This window comes from Palaemon carinicauda, chromosome 8, assembly GCF_036898095.1.
Source record: "Palaemon carinicauda isolate YSFRI2023 chromosome 8, ASM3689809v2, whole genome shotgun sequence".
Taxonomy (NCBI): domain Eukaryota; kingdom Metazoa; phylum Arthropoda; class Malacostraca; order Decapoda; family Palaemonidae; genus Palaemon; species Palaemon carinicauda.
In genome coordinates, this window is record NC_090732.1 from 107560843 (window position 1) to 107583738 (window position 22896).

The 22896-nt window shown below is 32.4% G+C and overlaps 1 protein-coding gene across 3 annotated transcripts in view; it reads left to right on the top strand.

Moving 5' to 3' along the window:
- Nmdar2 (NMDA receptor 2) overlaps positions 1-22896 on the top strand; it is a 1133867-nt gene that overhangs the window by 1033302 nt on the left and 77669 nt on the right. For 2 of the 3 annotated variants that reach the window (XM_068378799.1, XM_068378801.1), the window contains exons 11-13: positions 5267-5311; positions 6427-6610; positions 13128-13237. In XM_068378799.1, the coding sequence (XP_068234900.1) occupies positions 5267-5311; positions 6427-6610; positions 13128-13237 (339 nt within the window). The remainder of the gene's footprint in view (positions 1-5266; positions 5312-6426; positions 6611-13127; positions 13238-22896) is intronic. The other variant, XM_068378800.1, reaches the window with a different exon arrangement.

Below are 22896 nucleotides of genomic sequence, written 5' to 3' on the forward strand. Positions count from 1 at the left end.
ACATGTTTTTTTTTTTTTTTTAACTCCTAGATACTCTTACCGCTCAATATTTTATTTGTGGAAACTGCAACTGTGAAGATGAAAAATTTCCTATGTTAAGGTGGAGATGATATTTTTCACAAAGGAAGCCTAACTTTCCTTTCACCGCAACACAATCCACGAGGTTCATTTTTCAATTTCAGAGCATCACAGTGATTACATTTTTGTGTCATCAATTCAATTTGTACTATCTCCTCTGTTTCATACCGATGTCTTAGGTGTTCCATTAAAAGGAATAATATTACCCTAAATATGCATGCACTGATATTCTGAATTAAATTCTATGCAAATTGGTATATTTATATCGCATAATCACTTGACATCAGAATAGACAAGAAAGTATGCACAATGGTTAATGCTATGTGGCTGTATTTCAACGAAAACCGCATACTTCAGTAATCATCTTTTGAAAATGATTGCTTACGGTAGAACGCTGTTTGTTTTAGGTATATAGAAAGGTTGCATTTAAGTATAGTTACGAAGTGACATTAATTTATTGCTTCAGCTTTATCGTGTATTCTTCAGGTTTCAATGATTTTTTATGTTACTCCTTGATTTTGGCTAGTTGATATTGTTGACCCTAGGGAAATAAACATATCGCAAAGCACTAGATACGGTGGTAAATTTTCAAATTTTAATTTTTCAAGTCAGGGTATTTGTTTATTTGCATCACATCCCCTTGAATTAAGCAGTTTTCTGAGACACACGTTTAATCCGAAAGTTAAATAGAACTCGCTGGAGTAAGGATTGGTGTTCAGCCTGTTGTGCAGGCAACTTCTGGAATGCTGCTTCAGCACTCATATGTGCCATGGTCAAGTTTACGAATTTTGTGGCCTGACTGCAACACTCTTCGTCTTCCCTCCGGTGTTTAATTCCCAAGCGAGGTAGATATTTATTATTATTAACGTTGTTATTTTATATTATCATTGTTTCTCACTCTCTGATGAATTAATATACAACTAATAACACTAAAATAAAATATTAAACTCCTTTATACATATTTGCAAATAAGCAAAACCTAAAGATATTTTAAATGAGGCAGTTCCATGGCCCACTATTGTTTTATGCTTACGGCATATTCCAAGTATTAGAAAATTAATATATCTACTAAGAAAATGGCAAAGATACTTTTAAACCTTTCCCGTTATAATTCTTCATCGACTCTCCCTGTCCTTGGGTGTTGAATGCAATAAATATACAGTATGATTTTTTTTTATTTTTTTTTCTTTTCTTTTTTTTTCAAGCCAGCCATTTATTGTGCTTGTGCAAAGCCCATCATAGTAGTGACAATATATGACTGACACCCTATATTTTTACAAGCTTTATTACAGGTATGGATCCCAGGCCATTTGTTTCGCTGAACAACACCTATAGGTTACTGAACAGCAACACCAAGTAAAACTTATAGTAATCATGCACATGTGAGGTATCCATTTACAGAATATTTCTATTAAAATATTCAAAGCACTTGGAGAAGTGGATGGAAATGTTTTATTGTACCTTTGAGTTGAACACTTCTCTGATATTACCTGAACTTTCTTGTTATTCCTTAGTTTTAAACCAACTTATTCCTTGCCTAGCCTTTTTATAAATAGAAATTTGTGGACAAACATATCCATAATTTTAACCAATGAAAATATGTATTTATGTATGGGTGAAATAATATATACAAATCCCCTGATTATATATATATATATATATATATATATATATATATATATATATATATATATATATATATATATATATATGCATAGGCCTATGGTGTTGTGCGCTAGTACATTTGTGTTTGCTTTATTGTTCATGGACGTCTGTGTTTGATTATCAAAACGTTCGCATGGTGAGATATTATTCTAAAGGTAATGACAATCCTAAAGGACATATTTTGTATGATTTCTAACCTTACTGGACACTAGAAATTTAGTAAAACAGTTCATGTTTTTCAAATGCTGCCATATAGTTTTATCGAACAGTATCTCTGAAAGATATGTTATACCACAACGATTTGGGGCTTTCCTTTGGTTGGTTTCTTTAAGGTTATAGGAAATGAAAACTTATTTAGTGATATTCCAATATGATATGGATGCTAAGTACAAGTGGAATAATCGGTGGTGTATATTTTACGAAGAGAAATGTAAGCAGATATGGAGAGTGTTTTGATTTTATTTTCATTCTAAATAACAGTTTCCTTTTATTATCATGAGTTGCCAAATATACTGTCCTTTTCTCGGCTAGTTCTTTGGTTGTTGATTGTGCCATTATTAAAGTTCTAAAGGCCACTCGTGAATGGCAGAGGCAAGGGACAGTAGCATTGCCTTAGCAAGCAGGACAGTGCCCTAGAGACTGACCATATACCATATGATCAGCGCCCAAGGTCCCTCTCCACCCAAGTTAGGACCAGGGAGGGCCAGGTGATGGCTGCTGATGACACAGCAGGTAGATTTATAGGCCCTCTCAAACCCTCATCCTTAGCTCACAAGGATGGTAAGGTTTCATAAGGAATTAATGAGTTTGAGCGGGACTTGAAGCCCCGTCTGGCGATCACGAGGCAGAGACGTTACCAATTAGAAATTTATTGGGAATATTCAATAGATTGTGTCCCCTCCCACTCCTAAAAGGAGATATCATTTGTATCAAATTGTTCCCTTTGCAATATCCGTAAACACATATGGAAAAAAAAGATGAACTGTTGTTCGAAAAGGAACATTTGAATCCGAGAAACGTACAAAAGTAAAAGCGCTTTCAATTTTCTATACAAACCTTAGGTAATTTTAAGTTTCATGGGCGTTTAATTGAATTCTTATAACACGTTAGGCAATTTAATCATGACTGAATGGACATGGGACTTATTCATGTAAGAGAGAGTTCACTGGATATAAAAATTAGTCAGAATTTAATGCATATGAATTAGAAGATTTTCTTTTAACTAATTGTAACCGTTTATCAGTGTGAATGGGCGTGTGTTCAATTATAGACAAACTAATAAATATAAACTAATTGATAAATAATAATTTACAACCTTTATATATAAATCAGTATATATATATATATATATATATATATATATATATATATATATATATATATATATATATATATATATATATATATATATATATATATATATATATACAGTATATGTCACTTTATACAGTGATTAGAAAACATGAGTGATTGTATAACCGTATTATTGGTTGTTAAGCTGAATGGATAAAATGACTAATATCACTACTCATACTTCAATATTATTGCTTTAATTCTATAACTATTTTTACTACTCCTACTTTTATTTTATTTCTTTAATTCTATAACTAATTTTACTACTACTACTTTTGTTTTATGTCTTCAATTCTATAAATTCTATAACTAATTTTACTACTCCTACTTCTGTTTTATTGCTTTAATACTATAACTAATTTTACTACTACTACTACTACTATTTTATTGCTTTAATTCTATAACTAACTTCACTACTCCTACCTCTATTTTATTGCTTTAATTCCATAACTAACTTCACTACTCCTACCTCTATTTTATTGCTTTAATTCTATAACTAATTTCACCACTCCTACTTCTATTTTATTATTTTAATTATATAACTAATTTCACTACTCCTACTTCTATATTACTACTTTAATTCTATAACTAATTTCACTACTTCTACTTCTATTTTATTTTTTTAATTCTATAACTAATTTCCCTGCTCTTACTCCTATTTTATTGCTTTAATTCTATAACTAATTTCACTACTCTTACTTCTATTTTGTTGCTTTCATTCTATAACTAATTTCCCTACTCCTACTTTTATTTTATTGCTTTAATACTATAACTAATTTTACTACTCCTACTTCTATTTTATTGCTTTGATTCTATAACTAATTTTACTACTCCTACTTCTATTTTATTGCTTTGATTCTATAACTAACTTCACTACTCCTACCTCTATTTTATTGCTTTAATTCCATAACTAACTTCACTGCTCCTACCTCTATTTTATTGCTTTAATTCTATAACTAATTTCACTACTCCTACTTCTATTTTATTGCTTTAATTCTATAACTAATTTCACTACTCCTACTTCTATTTTATTGCTTTAATTCTAAAACTAGTTTCACTACTCCTACTTCTATTTTATTGCTTTAATTCTATAACTAATTTCACCACTCCTACTTCTATTTTGTTATTTTAATTATATAACTAATTTCACTACTCCTACTTCTATTTTATTACTTTAATTCTATAACTAATTTCACTACTTCTACTTCTATTTTATTTTTTTAATTCTATAACTAATTTCACTGCTCTTCCTCCTATTTTATTGCTTTAATTCTATAACTAATTTCACTACTCTTACTTCTATTTTGTTGCTTTAATTCTATAACTAATTTCCCTACTCCTACTTTTATTTATTTTATTGCTTTCATTCTATAACTAATTTCACTACTCCTACTTTTATTTTATTGCTTTAATTATATAACTAATTTCACTACACTTCTATTTTATTGCTTTAATTCTATAACTAATTTCACTGTCTTACTTTTATATATTTTATTGTTTTCAATCTATAACTAATTTCACTACTCCTACTTCTATTTTATTGCTTTAATTATATAACTAATTTCACTAAACTTACTTCTATTTTATTGCTTTAATTATATAACTAATTTCACTAAACTTACTTCTATTTTATTGCTTTAATTCTATAACTAATTTCACTACTACTACTTCTAGTTTATTGCTTTAATTCTGTAACTAATTTCACTACTACTACTTCTAGTTTATTGCTTTAATTCTGTAACTTTTACTGGTGCTTACTATTAACACTAATAGTAATGCATTTTTTTTCTTTTTTTCCTCTCCTTACACCTATAGTAGTTAAAGCCCAGAAATAGTCGTATCGTCATTGTATCCTCTCCGTTTCAGTAGATGTCTTGTTTCAGTAAAACGATCATTGGATGATCTCAGACTGCTGAAGGTGTTCATTACCAACACCCGAATCCTGTCTAATTCAACTGATGTAAAACTGCAGATCATATGAGACTGTAGAAGGCCGGTTAGCCAGAAAAGCCTCCCGGAAAACAATTCAAGAATTTTATATTTTCTTAAACAAAAGGGGATATAGGACATCCTGTATGTGTGTAAACTTTTAGTTTTTTCCTATGATTATAACTCATAAGTAAATAATAATTCTCCTTTTGTTGCTCAATCTTAACACTTTCTTCCCCAGGATTTCAAGGGAAGCAGACATACGACAGCACAGTCTGGCCACAAGGTAAATTTTACCTTTCTTGCATATTAGCAGTCATAACTATAATAGCAACCCCTATCCAAAGTAAAAGATAAAATATAAAACAGATACTCACTCCTATAGCTATCAGGTCTGCCCCGTAGGACTCAGCTTGGCGTTCTATCGACCCTTTTCCTTTCTAAACTAAACCTCCTAAACTAAAACTAAATGTGTTTTATTTCATAAAATAGAATGAATAACTTTGAAGAATGAAACGGTAACCCACAGAGCAAACATCAGCGACCTCATTCAAAGATCAGTCCCTTTTCTCTAGGTGCTTTTAGTTCTGCTGTTAAAATTTTCATTATCATGTTCGATTTTTTGGTCACCACAATCATTTCCTTTCCTAAGGCAATTGGCGTTTAAGAGTAGATGCAAAAGCAAAGTAGAATAACGGAAATCATGTCCCCTTCTATGTGGAAAAAGAAACCTATAAAAAGAAATAAAAAAAAAAAAAAATGTCATTTTCATTTCCTTACCACGAGAATATCCAAATCCACCCCCCCCCCCCCTTCCCCCGTTACAGAAGTCGTCAATCGACACACTTAGCCGTAGAAGAAATTAGGGGTGGCGAGCAATCGTCAGATTTAGGCCACTCGCCCCAACCTCTCTGTCTCTGTTCCTCTTCAAGTAGTTAAAGGATGAGACCGCTATGTCATCAGCTTTAACATTTAAGAAGCTTCTCTTCGCTTCTCTTGTTTGGTGTTGTGCAATGGCTGTAGTGTTCTTCTGAAGACAATTGCTTCTTCCTTTTTTTTACTTTCTTTTTTTCAGAGCAGCTTTAAATACAACATTTATTGGCTCGACTTCTTCGTCATCTGGTCAACAAAAGTTTTCAGTTTATCAAAAGAGCCTTGAGAACTCACATTTATATATGAAATACTTGTCCTCCTTCGCACATTCACGCTAAATGTCGCCAATGTATTTGAGTGTATAAAACGGCCTAAATTTCACCCAAAAAGGATCCCAACACGAAAAAAAAAAAAAAAACATTTATTTTTCAGAGCAAGAACAACATTGAGAGAAAGTTCCCCAGTGTGGTAGAGGAGCGGCCGAGAGCTCCCTCCTCCTTTTTTCCTTCCTCTTTTTTTCTCTTGCAGGGCAACAAATGGAACGGACTAGTGGCGGCGCTCATGAACCGAAAGGCAGACATGGCGCTAAGCAGCTTCAAGATCAATTCCGAGAGAGAGAGTGTTATAGATTTCACCGTCCCCTTCCTCGAGTCCGGCATCGCCATCGTCGTGGCTAAGAGGACTGGCATCATCTCGCCTACGGCTTTTCTTGGTAAGCACTTTCTTATCTACCTTCATCCATCTTCCTCTTCTTCATCTTTTTGTTTTTATTTTTTTCTCTCTTCTCCTAATCCTCTTCTGATTCTTCATTATACCGCTCTTGCTAACGTGACCACATAGCTTTCTCAGGTAACTTTGAATTTCTTTATTCTTTTATTAGCATGAAGTTATTTTAAGCGATTCAGGTCCTCGAGCATAGGTATTAGATAAAAAGATACAATATTATAAGGATAATATATTGATCGTCTTTTCTTTTACCTTTCCTCCATTAATGTTTTTTATTTAGAATTTATTGCAGATGCAATATAGAACTTTAGCTAGAACAAATTCACACTTATTAGACAAATATGATACAATTAAAACAAATATACATTTTTGGTACAGGATGTATTGCTGTGTGTTAAAGGTATGTTTACTAACAGTAAACACACATGCATCTACATAACCATATTCATCCTTCAGTATATATATATATATATATATATATATATATATATATATATATATATATATATATATATATATATATATATATATATATATATATATATATATATATATATATATATATATCTTATCACAGCATTCATGATTTTAATTCATTGAAATAAGCAGCAAGAAACTTTTAATAACAATTATACTTTCTTATACAGCTCTGACACCACAAACCCATAGGGAAATTCTTTTCATATAAAATTGGCTACTTGTGGCCATCCAAAGATTTGAACCTTAGCGCCCACTAGAAATAAATGTAAAATGTTGGCTTAGACCTCGCTCTTTGCCGCTGTTTCTACTCGGCATTAAAGCTCGAATCATTGGCTGGACAGAAGGACCTATCACAAAAAGAATATGCCTGTGGATTTGAGATCCCATAGCTTAGGGAAATCGATATCAAGAGACATTTGTGGCTTACTTGAATATATATATATATATATATATATATATATATATATATATATATATATATATATATATATATATATATATATATATATATATATATATATATATATATATATATGTATATATATATATATGTGTATATATATATATATATATATATATATATATATATATATATATATATATATATATATATATATATATATATATATACCGTGCATACAGAAGCCTTTACACGCAAAATAACTCTTTTATGATTTTTGAAGTCTATCATTAGATTTAACACAAATTTTTCATTCATAACCAGTCTACGTTTTTCTCTCACTGTTTTCTGGTGTATATGAGGAGAGAGAGAGAGAGAGAGAGAGAGAGAGAGAGAGAGAGAGAGAGAGAGAGAGAGAGAGAGAGAGAGAGAGAGATCTTTTCATTTCTTCTTTTGATGATGGGCCGAGGGTGGTTGTTGACTTTGCTGTCAGTGGCACCTGTGAGAAACGTAACTAAATTTGATTTAGTCTCAAACAAGCCTTCGCCCACCTACCTACGTAAGGTATAAGAACCAGAAATGGAAATCAGTTGTAGAAATGTTCTATTTTTGGTTATTCATTTTCAGGCCGGAGAAGTTTTAGAAATTTACTCAATTTTATGACCATGTCCCTATGAGATACATTTTGGCTGTGACACTTTATTTACGCTTATAAACGAATGAATACACGTGCTCTTACGCATGAAGAATAAAAACGTGTGACGTCATACAATTTCATTCTATGAAGTTTGAAGGTTTGTTTCTTCTCTATATCCTGTAAGTGACAATGCTCAATATATTATGTAATCATGAGTAAAAATCCACCATTTTATGATGATTGTACCGGGATCGAAAAAAATGCATTGCCATGTGGTGTTAAAAATAGAAAGTTCCTCTGAGGGATGTGTCAGGTTTTAGATTCATTGTTTTAAGTTTGAAAAAGTTAAAATGGTGAAGAAAGGAGAGATATAATATTACGGAATTGCCAAAAAAGCAGGGCAAAGGCTAGTAGTAAGACGAAAAGAATGCCCGGGACTGATGAAAAATGAAAGCTAAGTACTTGTTAAGATAATTTCTATGGAGTGATCAAGAAAGATTATATGAAACAAGGAAAATGGCAGGAAAGAATGGCACAAAAAAAATTAAAAGTTGCATGACTACTAAGTGAATTACCGGAGAAAATATCGAAGTGCGAAAGAAGTAAATTTTATTTCTTATAGCTTGGTATAAATTTTAAGCTAAGCCAGCTTAATACAAGCACGAGCCATGTCCAACATGTTTAAAGTTTGAAAGAGAGCAAGAGGCCTGTGTGGGCCTCCGCGACTGCACTTCACAGAGAGACCAAGGAGAGACCGATGAGAACGCTGCAAGTAAAATTTTGTCAATTCGGGCACTGTAAAACTCTCGAACTACAGTATGCAGAAAGTGTCAGATTTATTCGTATTTGTTTGTGTGAATTGTCGTTGGTTTTATGATATCCAACGTAATATAATATTCCCATTATCAACTCACACTATATACTGTTCAGTAAGTTTGCATTTATTCCCATGGAAGGATTAATAGACACCAGAATGAGATACTGTCATTATTTTGTTCCTGATTCATGTGTGGATTTACGTCGCTTGTAAACTAGGCAGCAAGACCGGATGTGAGAATTTTTTAAGTAGACCTTGTTCTTGGCAGTATTTAATATTGGCCGTTTATAATGGATCAGTTTATTTGTATAACGTAATTTCAAGTAATAGAAATGTAAAAAATATCAAGCCTGATTCCGGAGCTTGAATTAGTGCGACTAATGAAATAAATTGGTAAATCATTGCATAGATTATACGCTATTAAATAGTAGAAATGAAATTGAATTATGATTTCTATACATGAGAGCATATTTTCATCACCAGTATGTGCTGCATCGATAAATTGATAGTGATCGACACGCATAGTTGAATCCTTTTCTTACAGTTAAACCGAAGGCTATTTCATCTCTACAAGGGTCTTATGTCTGTTTGTGATATCACAGACCGTCCTAACTTAGAAAGATCTCTCCTTAGCGTTACGTACTCTAGGGCCACACTTCAAATGAGTGTTAAAGGAGCCTATACTTGGAGGGCTATTCATGATAATGGAGACAAAGTTATGTTACGATGGGGTACTTATAACATACGTGATAGCTACCACTGTCAGAGGTATGGACATCTTGAAAAAGATTGCAAGTCTAAGAATGATGATAAATTCTGCGGAGAAATGTTCAGGAAAACATTCCACCAAGGAGTGTAATTCGCAAGTGTCAAAGTATATTAACTGCACAAAGTTAAACAAACCAAGTGACCACATTGTAAATTCTAGAGAATGTAAAACTTATGACTTGGAATTGTAAAGACTTGCAGAAAATACTGATCATGGTTACTAAGGCTGTTATAAACTGTGGCTATGTAAATATAAAATCTGTAGGTAATAAGACTATTCAAATTCGATAATTGATAAAGGAGAAATATTTGGACATACTAGCATTATCTGAAACATGACTTGGACAAGGCAAAGATCACTGAAATATCACCCCCCCCCCCCCCCCACACACACACACACTTTCACATACCGAGAGAGGCTAGGTCTGGTGCGGGTGTCGGACTCATTATTCGTAAAAGTTATTCCGTGAGTTGTATAACAGTGACGATTTAGCAGTAAATGAACAAAACCTGATATGAAGCGGTAAATACTCTGAACGAACAAGGTAAAACGACAGTGGAGGTCTTGCAGAGAGTAGGGTTCCCCGACTATATGGGACCGGAAAAGCAGCCGTCAAAGTATACTGCCCTTGAAACTGTTTGCCAATGGCTGAAAACCATGATTATCGAGAGTTGTTTTTTCTTCGTATTCATTTCATCCATAATATTTTGTCAGAAGATTTACCGGAGAAGATATCGCTGACAGATCTTTGCTCAGACAGACTTTATAATGTTTACAATACTTTCAGAAAACTAAAAACACGGGCAAAAAAAAATCACTTATACAGTTATAAATGACATAGGTGTGGGGGCGTTACACTAGTAGTGGGTCCTGGTTCCTCAGCTGTAGTATCCTTGAAGAGTTGGTAGAGACTTTGCTCGCAGGGCACTAGATCTTAAAGCTGTGCGTAAAGCACCTTTATTTTATTCTTGTTTTCACGGTGATCCCGCTCAATTGGAACAAATGACTCATGGCAACAAAGGACTCACTCTTCCTACATTTGATTAGCTAATGTACCATTTGATATTAGGTAATCGCCTTTTGAGACTTCGGGGTAACTAGGGGAGAGGATTTACATGTTTTCTTGGGGGCATAACGAAAGTTAAACTCAAAAATGGGAGCGAAAATACTTTGGGCTTCCAAGATGTAGACACTAAGGTGGTTACTGTAAAAATACAACCGTTATCTTATTTGGTTGGTTGGTTAGTTGTTGTATTGTAGCCAACAATTCCTGTTGGCTACGGGCCTTTCCCTTGTTCGCCCCGTAGGTATGTTTTTCATGAAATTAGTAAAGTATTTTAATCGCACAATGATGTGTGCATTCGGGGTATTTTATTGCCGATAGAAATTTTCTTCTTAAATCTGTTGCACTAATACTAATGCTCAATTAATTTTAAAGAGGAATAACCACAGTACTCGCTGGTTTTCCAACTAATTTCAATGTCAAACGATTACAGTCTCCCCTTTGGTTATACATTCCCATGTAGGGTCGTCTTTTAGACGGCATAATGAATCATAATCCAAGATCTAGACTAGTCTCCATCAAAGTGGTCAAATATGTTCAGCTCCTCCGCCAAGGACAATATAGTATTCAGCTATTTAAACAGTAGGTGGTTCTATACGCGCATACACAAAATACCAACCACTAAAATAACATGTAGAAAATTCCAACATATATCAAAGTGCTCAAAGGAACAGTGCAACACAAGAGAAAAAAAAAAAAAAAAAAAAAAACAGTTTTCGCAAATCTCCCTCCATCTCACCTTACTTGAGACGCTTGATTAACCCTCCCCCTCGCCCCCTAACTCATTCCTCCAATCCCCATCAAATAAGCGAAGCATCAGATTACATTTTTAAATAGAGCTTCATCACACTGTTTTGCTACTAGCCTGACTAAGCAGAGGTATTGTTTCACTTCTAATCCTGAGAGTTTGATTTATGCTCACAATGTGCACAAAAATTTGCCTTGCTCGTCAATCATTGTAGATGATAACGTACACTGGTTTCTACAGGCAAGAGTGAAGGGAGAATGTAAATATGAGAAATGTTTAAATATGAGCAGGTAATGTAATGGACTTAGAAATTATTGCAAGCATAACTGATTATTTTTCTTACTAGGAAGACAAGAATGACATACTTTTTTTTTTAAAGATTGGACACAAACATAATATATATATATATATATATATATATATATATATATATATATATATATATATATATATATATATATATATATATATATATATATGTGTGTGTGTGTGTGTGTGTGTGTGTGTGTGTGTGTGTATAGGCTCTCACCTGAAGCAGTAGATAGCCCAATTCATGTGGCAGTATCAGCCAAAAATGATCGATCATAAGCAGGAAACCAGTCAGGGTATATGTTCACGAAAACGAGGACTTTCAACCTCGTATTTCTTGATTTGTATGGGGGTCTTCCTTGTTGTTAAACAGAGACTAGGACATTATCTTCCTGTGTGCAAATTAAAACGTTGTTTAGCAGGTCATCCTGAAAGAGTATGCTCCGACCCTTTTCAACAGAAAATATCAAGATTGTCTATGTAAATGTCGAATACCTTGAACATCACGAGAAGTGGGTAATTTTCAATACTTTTTGTTGTAGAATTTTCTTAAAATTTTGGTTCTGGACGTTGACCCATTTGAATCTAAAAGTTTAATTTTAACTATAAACTCTCTATAATAATGTTTTTATGCTAATACATGCATAAGTTTTTTTACTGTTTAACTATAGACTTTTCTGAAACATCTACCCTGTGATTTTGACTCCTTTGAATCACAGTTTTAATTAGATATCTAATGATAAAGAATTTTACATGTTTGTAACAAAATATAGGTGGGTTTTACTCCAGTTTTACACTGCGGCCTTTTAGTTTAAGTTTGGACCATGATGTAGGTAATCTTACAAGCTTGCAGAAGTACGTTATGCTCATATGCATTTGAATAGAAGTATAAATGTACATACATAGGCTACATATGCTAGTTTCTGCGTTTTCAATAAGACATAGCTAAGATTATTTCATTTCTTCATTAAAAAAAAAGTAGTATTCGAACATGTAATATGGAAGCAAAGGTCAAAAAACAAATTTAACGAAGCTTTTCGAAGCATTTTACGTATTTATTAAACACGCTTTTTGCTGCTACTTTTTTTAGTATTATGACAATTTTAAAAGAAATATTATTATTATTATTATTATTATTATTATTATTATTATTATTATTATTATTATTATTATTATTATTATTATTATTATTATTATTATTATTATTATCTAGTGCTGTCCATGCTAAATCTACATCATATTCATCTAACTGCATTTTTCTTTTTTTTTTCCCTTGACAGAACCTTTCGACACTGCCTCGTGGATGCTGGTGGCGTTTGTTGCAATCCAAGTCGCTGCTCTCACAGTCTTCCTCTTCGAATGGCTTAGTCCCGGTGGATACAACATGAAAGTGAGTTTTGATTTAAGAAGAATTTTCTTCTGCCTTTTCTTCAGAGAATTTAGTTTTATTTTTCCTCGTTCGTACACAACGATCACTTGATTATCTTGTTGTAAAGAAGTCATTATCAAGAGAAAGAGATTGGTCTTCAAAATTATTTATAATCGGCGCTAAGGTTCGAATCCTTGACAGGACAAGAGCACTTGTTATAAATCGAATTTCCTTATGGGTCCGTGACCCTATGGAAGAGTGAATTCGATATTAAAAGGTGAATTAACTTATTTGAGTAAATGAAATTCACAAGTGTTATTGATAAATCTTTCATAAAACGGGCAAGTGTTAGATACTTACCTGTCAACTATGATGGTGAAGATGGTTTTGGTATCGATTTCGAGTATAAGTCCTGAATTCAACAGGAATTCGAATCAACTCTTATATCTCTTAACGGTTGAATGATATAAGTCGATTGCTTACCTCTACTTCTACAGGGCGACAAGGTTCAAATCCTCAGCTGGGCAGAAGTACTTATCGTAAAATTAAATTCCTTTTGGGTCTGTGATCTCTTAGCAGAGTAAATTTTACATTAAAAGGTACTTATGGCTTATTTGAATAAATGAAAATCACGAATGATAGTGATAAAATTATCGTAAAATGGCATGAAGGCCATCTTACAACTGAACGTCTTTCATAAAGGTGTCAATGACCTTAGATGTCAGGATGCCAGAAAACCTCAAATCAATCAATCAATCATAAAGGCTGCATTGAACGAATTGTTTTTTTTTTTTCCAGTTAATTGATAAGGAATTTAATAGTCACCTAATTAAAGAAAGACAAATGTATAGAAATCGAAAACATGGAAATTTCAAATAAGTAATTTAAGTAAGTACTTTTTATACAGATAATAAGTAATTGAATAATAATCTTGTAAAAGCACATGATTGTAAACATCGAGAATATGACATTATCAAATATTTCGATTAGGTAAGTAGGTACTCTTTATAGAGATTAATTATTTCGCTGAGTTTGCTATTTTGAGAATGCATTTTGGTATCAGATTCTAACGTAGCGGTTTTAAGTTTCAAATGGCCCTTCAAATACTCATCTATCCACAGCTTCCTCTGGGAATTCTTGATTTACGTCAAGTACGAGAATGTGCATTCACAGTAGTGTGTCGTAGAAAAGCAGGAGATCAGTTGGAGTTTATGTTCATAATTTGTGTGGTAATCTTCCTTGTTGTTAAGCAAAGACTTCAGGATATTATTGTCAGACAATTAAATAAGTTCCATTTATAATCTTTACAGAGCCTTTCATGCATTGACGAAATGCGGCTGAAAAGATAGTTTTAGTAACAGGTCATGCTTTTCATTGAATCTTTTATTATATACTTTTATTAATACATCGAAAACCGACTCGCAGTCTTCAAAATATTTTAAAGGTACCTTCTTCATTTTCACTCATAACATTCGTAAACTGGGGAAAGTGTTCTGAAAGTTTTTATTGACCGAAAAGGGACTTGAAAACCAACTTTTATTTTTAAGTGACAATTTTTTCCCACATATCAGAAGTATCTCTTTTTTTTCTTTTTTCTTTTTGTGAAATGTTTAAATCCCTCTGCTTTAATATCACATCACATACAACGTAGCCTCTCAATAAAAAAAAAGAAAATAACTAGATCTGATAATTCACAATGTTTATTGATTATCATGAAAAGTCAATTATTTCCCTTCGAAAGGACAAAATTTTAACTAATACTTTCCCTTGAGACAACTGACGCTGTTTTGAGTGTCAAGGCAATTCTACACTAATTACTTTCTCATCGATCACCATTGTCTCGAAATTAACGATACTTCGTGGCATTTGCTAGAATTTATTTTTGAATACTTATAACCTTAAACATATTGCAAAGGGTCACTTAGAATTACAGATTTCGCACAGATATTTTGCTGATGTAAATATAATAAAGGGAAATAAGTATATTTGGATCATTGGTTTATATTTTAAGATGCGCAATTAATTCTTCATTTTAGCCATTGTTCTGGAGAGCCATTCGTGCAAGAACTTATCATACTATTAAGATTTAGTCCTATTTTATGATATCGGTCTTTAAAGCTGTTGATAATATTTATCCTCGTGTCCTTCCTTTAAGTTTAAGGGTGCCTAAAGGCACCACTTCTTCAATAATTACAAATCAGAACATAGAACAAACAAAATATAATACTTATGGTGAATTTGTGGAATCTCTCGATTCATCTAAAGCTACCGAGTAATATGTATTTTCCTTTTGGAATATATATTATTTTTCAATTGCTCTGTACACTACAGCCTAATTCATGGTGCTGATCTGTATTAGTCCTTCTTAAAAGTTGCACCTCTTTATATTTTTTTCACTTGATCTAGTTTGAGAATATTATCCCTTCTAATATACACTTCTTTATGAGTTCGGCGTCGCTTAATGTTTGCCATTTTTTGTCCAAGTAAATATACCACTTTATAAGCAGACCTTTGATGTAACATAGAATGGAAAATATTGTCTTTACCTTTGCTTTCCATTTTTTTATTTTTTCTCCTGCTTTCCTATCTTTTTGGGCTCAATCTGTAATTCGGCATATTCATTGTCTCGATGAGCATTTTAATTTTACTGGATACATTATTTCTCATACTTAATACATTTACCCTCCGTTCCTCACTGAAAAAGTATTGCAATTTCCACTCGGCATTCAGTGAATATTCTATTTTATTTTTTCAAAGATAGTTTTAATACTTCAGGCATAATTAAGGGGTTGAAAAAAAAATTATTTATTCTGAAATACCAGTGAAAGAAGAACAATGGCGAGTGCTAAAAGCGTGAGCAAATTTCATAGAGAATGGTTTTGGATGCGGATTTATTGTGTCTTATCGAGGGCAGTATTGCTTAAATCGCAGTGTAGCTGGCCAAACAGAGTAGCAATTAATATGATCAATGCGTCACTTATTAAATCACAATAATAAAAAGCAAGTCTGCATGAACTGTTGTATGTGCACTTTCAAATGAGACATTATCTTACTCAGATTCACTGTCTCTAGGACAAATCCGTATGAGGTTAGTTACGACACTTGCGACTAACAGTTACTGAATAGTAAACCGCTCTGGGGAGGTGGACGAGACAGGAATTCTACTTGTATCGTATTTGAAAATCCTTACTTCCACAGGGTCGCATATGCACAGTTGACACGGAAACATTGCCTTTATATACATGTGGCTTTATGAATCATCTCACTAGTTCAGATAAAAATGCTTCCAATTTATGGGAGTGGCCATCACAGAAAACATTACTTTCGTCTATATAGGTATATATATTGTAAGTTTTAGGCGTATATTCATTTCATTCATAAACATTCAAGGTTTTTATAAGAAGCATATTTATATCAAAGGCTACAGAAGGCAGCATGTGGCTATAGGCCGCAGGTTCCCTATCCTTGTATTAGATACTTACCAGTCAGCTAGAATGGCGGAGGAGGGGTTATTAATCATCATCTCCTTCCCCTACGCCTATTAACGCAAGCGGCGTCATATATATATATATATATATATATATATATATATATATATATATATATATATATATATATATATATATATATATATATATATATATATATATATATATATATATATATATATATATATATATATATATATATATATATATATATATATATATATATATATATATATATATATATATATAGATGTGTGTGTGTGTGTGTGTGTGTGTGCAATTGTAGGGCATTTATAAACTATGAGCAAACTTTTGATTCTGTCAAAACCTCAACAGTAATGAAAGCCCTTCAAAAAGAAGGAATAGAAGAATCTTATGTTAGAGCACTTGAATATATATATACAGGAAGTCTAGCATTCCTAAAACTATATAAAGGTAGTAAGACAATTCCAATTGATATAGGAGTAGACGGAAGACCCAATCTTCTATAAATTATTCACAGCATGCGCAGAAGAAGTTTCTTAAGAATTTGTATTGCGAAAATATAGAATTAATATTAAAATGGAATACCTTAACAACTTCATATTTGCAGTTGACATAGCTATGTTCAGTGAATCATGGAAGGAATTACTAAACATGATAGAAGATTTTAATAGAAAAACCATATATGTTGGATAGAAAATGAATATGAACAAAATGAAGATAATTTTCAATGAAAATACAGAGACAGTAAATAAGAGTAATGGACGAACGCCTAGCAATTGTTGATGAATGTACGTACTTAGAACATGCAGTAAGTGTTTCCCCAGGACACGAGACCGAAATTAAAAGAAGGATAATCATGGAATGGGGAGCATTTCGTAAAAACGAAAAAGAAAAAGGAGATTATAAAATGTAATCTGACACTTTCTCTATAAAGAAAAGTATTTAATGAGATGGTCCTACCAGTATTAACTTATGCATCAGAAACTTGGAGCCTTAAGATAGTTTCAACTCAAATATCTATGGAAAGAATAATGATGAGGATAACACTAAGAGACAGGAAAAGAGCAACATGGATATGAGAGCAAACTAAGGTACAGGATATTCTAACATTTAAGAAAAGGAAATGGACAAGGGGAGAACATATAATGAGAATTACAGACAATAGTTGGATATTAAGAGTAACAGAATGGCTCCCAACTCCTAAGAGATTGTAAAAGAAGTAAGGGGAGGGAGAGGAAACCCTGGATTGACGAACTAAGAAAGTTTGATGGTGTGGACTGGCACAGAAAGACCATAAGCAGATGCAAGTGGAAGGACATGTCTGAGACCTTTGTTCTGTAGTAACGGCTGATGATGATGATGATGAGATTCTGTGCATAGACACGTGTGTATCTAAGATGCTATTAGCCAAACGTTGCTACTTTCCATAGCCAAGAGGTGCAACTCTCGTGGCATACTGCTAAGTCTTGAGTCACTTAAACTACTGTGCAGCAGTGAGTAGTGTCTGGTTTTGAGTGAACGTGGGTGTGAAATATGGATGCGATCTGTCACCTTAGAAGTTCCACATCTCTATAGGTAGGTGTACAGTGATACAAAAGGTCAGAGAAGGAGCATTGAAAAGCCTGTGCAAGTGGTGAGTGGTTAATGGAAACCAAAAAGATGGAGCAATAAAGGAATGGAAGTGGGTGTATTTTATAAGAATCTGGAAGTAAATATAATGAAGGATGACAATAATAGAGAAGTCTGTCACAGAACAGGAGCTAATAAGATAGGTAGCATGATGTGTGCAAAAGATGATAAGAGATTGATCTGTTACGTTACTTATAATGAATATCTTTGTGTAAATGTAATGGTTGACAGAAAGAAAAAAAGGGATTCGCATAAAAAGAGAAACAAGGAGGATAGCATGATGTGTACAAAAGATGGCTTAGGGACTTAATTAGTCTGTAGAACCCAATGTCAGAGTGTATGAAGAGATCTTTTAATGAAGTCTCCTCCATGCAAGCAAATTATGGATGAAGTTAGATCTGTTGTCGTTGGTGCCATCTTGCATGGCTGTGAAGACCAATTCTGGATCCACACACTCTGCCACACAACTGGCAAGTCGGGTCTGGGATGACCGATCTCGACGGTTTTGTCTTCTTTCCCTGTGCTGTTGTCTTGCCTGGTTCCAGGTGTCCTCAAGTTGATTGACTCCAGCTTTACAGAGTGAGCGCCATAGTGGTCTGTCAGAGGCGTTCATTTCTAGTTGCTCAGGTTGTATGTTGCACTTCTTGAGCGTAGCTTTGATGTTGTCCTTGTACCTCTTTTTCTGACCCTCTGGATTACGCCGAGCTTCAGGGAGCTGACTGTAGAGGACCTGGCGAGGAAGGCAATGTTCTGGCATACGGATGACGTGGCCGATCCACCTGAGTTGTTTTTCTGCCAATGTGGATTCTATATTCAGCAGGTTTGAACGGTGGAGAATTTCAGAGTGAGGTACTTTGTCTTGCCATGTGAGCCCTAATATACGCTGAAGACAGCGGATATGGAATGCCTCAAGTTGTTTTACATGTCGACGGTAAGCCGTCCATGATTCTGCTCCATATAGCAAGGTGGACAAGAAGACAGTTCTGTACACAGCTACTTTTGTTTCTGTCTTGAGGTGGTGATTTAGGAATACTCTGGACCTGAGTCGGCCGAAAGATGCGGTGGCATGATTTATCCGGGCAACTATTTCCTCAACCGATATTGTGTTTTTTAGTGAAGATGCTTCCAAGGTAGATGAAGCTATCAGCTTGTTTGATGGCTTCCCCATTCAGATGAAATACTGGGGGATCTCCAGCAATTATTTGCTGGGATAGGATTTCAAACGTGTATGATTCTGAAGAGCCATGAGGTAGAGGAGGAAGGCTTGGAAATATGATGTCAAAGAAGTATTTGGAAGGAGGGGTCCTTCTTTATGAGAATCATAGAGTAAAGGGCAGTGAGTCTATGGTTCGACACACTGTTAATTAGCCTTTTCCATAGGAGTGTGACGGAACGAATGTTTTGGACGCTTTTACTGTACATGGGTGTCATCCATGACGCAGCAATTAAAAGATAAATAGGTCAGTGACGAATGTATTTTTATTGGGCCACCCCACTTAGAAGAAAACGGTTTAATGTTGGAATTATATATATATATATATATATATATATATATATATATATATATATATATATATATATATATATATATATATATATATATATATATATATATATATATATACAAAATCTTGTATAATTACTATGTAATGTCTATTAATATATTTGTATATATATATATATATACAAAATCTTGTTTTACTATAATGCTATTAGATAGCTAAGAAAAAGTTATCTTGATCTCTTCTCACTGTAACTATCATGTGTTCTTTTTACATGAATTTGAATGGATAAAAGGTCAAATTTTTATTAATTTATTTTTCATGATATTCTAAACTTCTATTGAATAACGAAATTTGATTATACGAATAAAACTATAGATGTTTAACAGCATTTTATTCTTGTCATATTTACATGCATAACTTTGAAAATGTATTAAAGCATAGATATTTTTGGCATGTCTTTCCAACGTCCTCATATCATCGTTTCGTCGCTTCTATTTTTGTCTATATCGCAACACCGGCTGTTACAAATGTCGTCAACCTTTAAGCCTAAAAGGTCGACAATTTGATTCTAATATTCTTAGGATGTTAAGGTGTCACCCATTCCCCTGATTTATTTCTTAATACGCGAGTTACTTATTGCTGAGTACAACGAGCAACAGAAAAACAATGGTTGCCGTTTTTGGTCGTTCGAACTGCTGTCATGTTATTTGCTCCACTTTATGACTCAATTTCAGAGAATGGGTCTCCTGTTTTTTTTTCCCTCACGAAATGTCTTTTTATTATATGTAAGTATTTATTTGTTTATTTATGAATTTAGAAAATCTTATTGGTGTCCCGGAAAGTATTTACATGTGCATCGAAAAAAAATTTAAATATTTTACATACACTTATTTATTATTATTATTATTATTATTATTATTATTATTATTATTATTATTATTATTATTATTATTATTATTATTATTATTCTAAACTTGCAAAATGTATAAAGAAAAATCTTAGAAAATCAGTAACTTAAAACCTAAATACCATAGATTTTATTGATTTGATAAAAGAGAAGAAGCCTTACAGAAAAAAAAAAAAAATCAAATAATTCAAGTGGCATTTAAGTAAGGTTACATAAAAAATTATATAAAAAAGATACATACTGAAATATTAATAAAAAAGAAGTAGAATTGCGTGAATCAATTAATAAAACATTTAACTATTCTAGCTAATATTCCAAAATTGCCTCCATTGAAAAGATACTAAACTACTGGAATTCGTAGATATGAGAACTTTCTTTTAATTAATTGATCTGTTTAATATCTGCAATAATAAAATTGTTAATAAATTGTAATTATACCCACTAGTGGTCTTTGTACCCAAAGATAAGGTTTATCGCACGTTGATATAGAGATTCACTTTTTTTCAAGGCATGATCGTTAAAACTGCTCATCTTTCTTCATTTATCTTTGCCAGAGGCCGGCAAGAAAATGTAAATTTTTCCGGTGAGTGAAATGAATTCTCTGGGAAAAAAAAAAGCTTAATACTTTTCTCCAACTATTTTAATAGTCATAATTTCTTTGTTCCTGATTAATCTTCGAGATTAATTTTTGTAACCAAATTTTAAATACCCAGAAATTAGGTCAATATTTGAAAGATTTTAAAAACGAAGTTCTCTACCCAATACGCAAATGGTATCATCCATTTCTGGCACCTTTTCCTGTTATATATATATATATATATATATATATATATATATATATATATATATATATATATATATATATATATATATATATATATATATATATATATATATATATTTATATATATAAATATGTAATATATAAATATATATATATATATATATATATATATATATATATATATATATATATATATATATATATATATATATATATATATATATATATATATATATATATAGTATGTGTGTATTTGCATGAACAGTAGGCTCTGAATTCCTGCTTTTCCAATACAACGCTCACAACATCCATTCAAGTCTGTCTAGGTTTCCTCGGTTTCTACCTCTTAGCATTTCCAAATCAAACAAATTTTCCACTAATCATTTGTTGTCTATTCTCTCCACATGACCGAATAACTTCAAAAGACTCTGATTCCTCCTGTCTCTTACAATAAAATTTTACCACTTTTACGCATTTCTCTCTCTCTCTCTCTCTCTCTCTCTCTCTCTCTCTCTCTCTCTCTCTCTGTATATATATATATATATATATATATATATATATATATATATATATATATATATATATATATATATATATATATATATGTATATATATATATATATATATATATATATATATATATATATATATATATATATATATATATATATATATATATATATATATATATATATATCGTATCCGGACAATTATTCGGAAACAATTGTTCAAAAACATTTGTTCGACAACAGTTCTTTGAAAAGTAATTGTTCGAGTCAAAAGTTTTTCGAATTAATGATTGTTTGAAAAAAAAGCTATATACTGTTGTTCGAAAATATTTATTTTGTAATAATTTCAATTTGTTTTTTTGTTATGAGAATAAAAATAAACATTGAAGGATATATTAAAAAGGAAACAATAATTGAATAAAACTTCTTAAAAAAACAAAATATCAGCAATTTTACAAACTAAAATTATAGAAAATTGCACGTAAACCGCTTTACAGACTTCTGATATATCTTTTTTCTATGTTACACTCGATTCCACTTAATAACTTTTCTATATCATTCAGCGCTTGTTCTCTTCTCAGTGCTGCTAAAAGTTCCCAGGTAGTTGGATGACAACCAGAAACTTTAAGAAATCCGCAGTGCCATCCTTCAATCATATTGTTTGTCTTGGGCAAATCATCTCTCTCCCTTTAAAACACGACTGCATATGAATTTCAAACTTGGGAGGGCGACGCGTATTCCCATAAACAAGCTGCCCAATTCAAGTTTAAAGGTTTAAATGGCAGAGGCAAGGGACAGTGATACTGCTCTATGAAGCAGGACAATGCCTTAGAGACTGACGATATGTACAAATGATCAGCGCCCAAGCCTCCC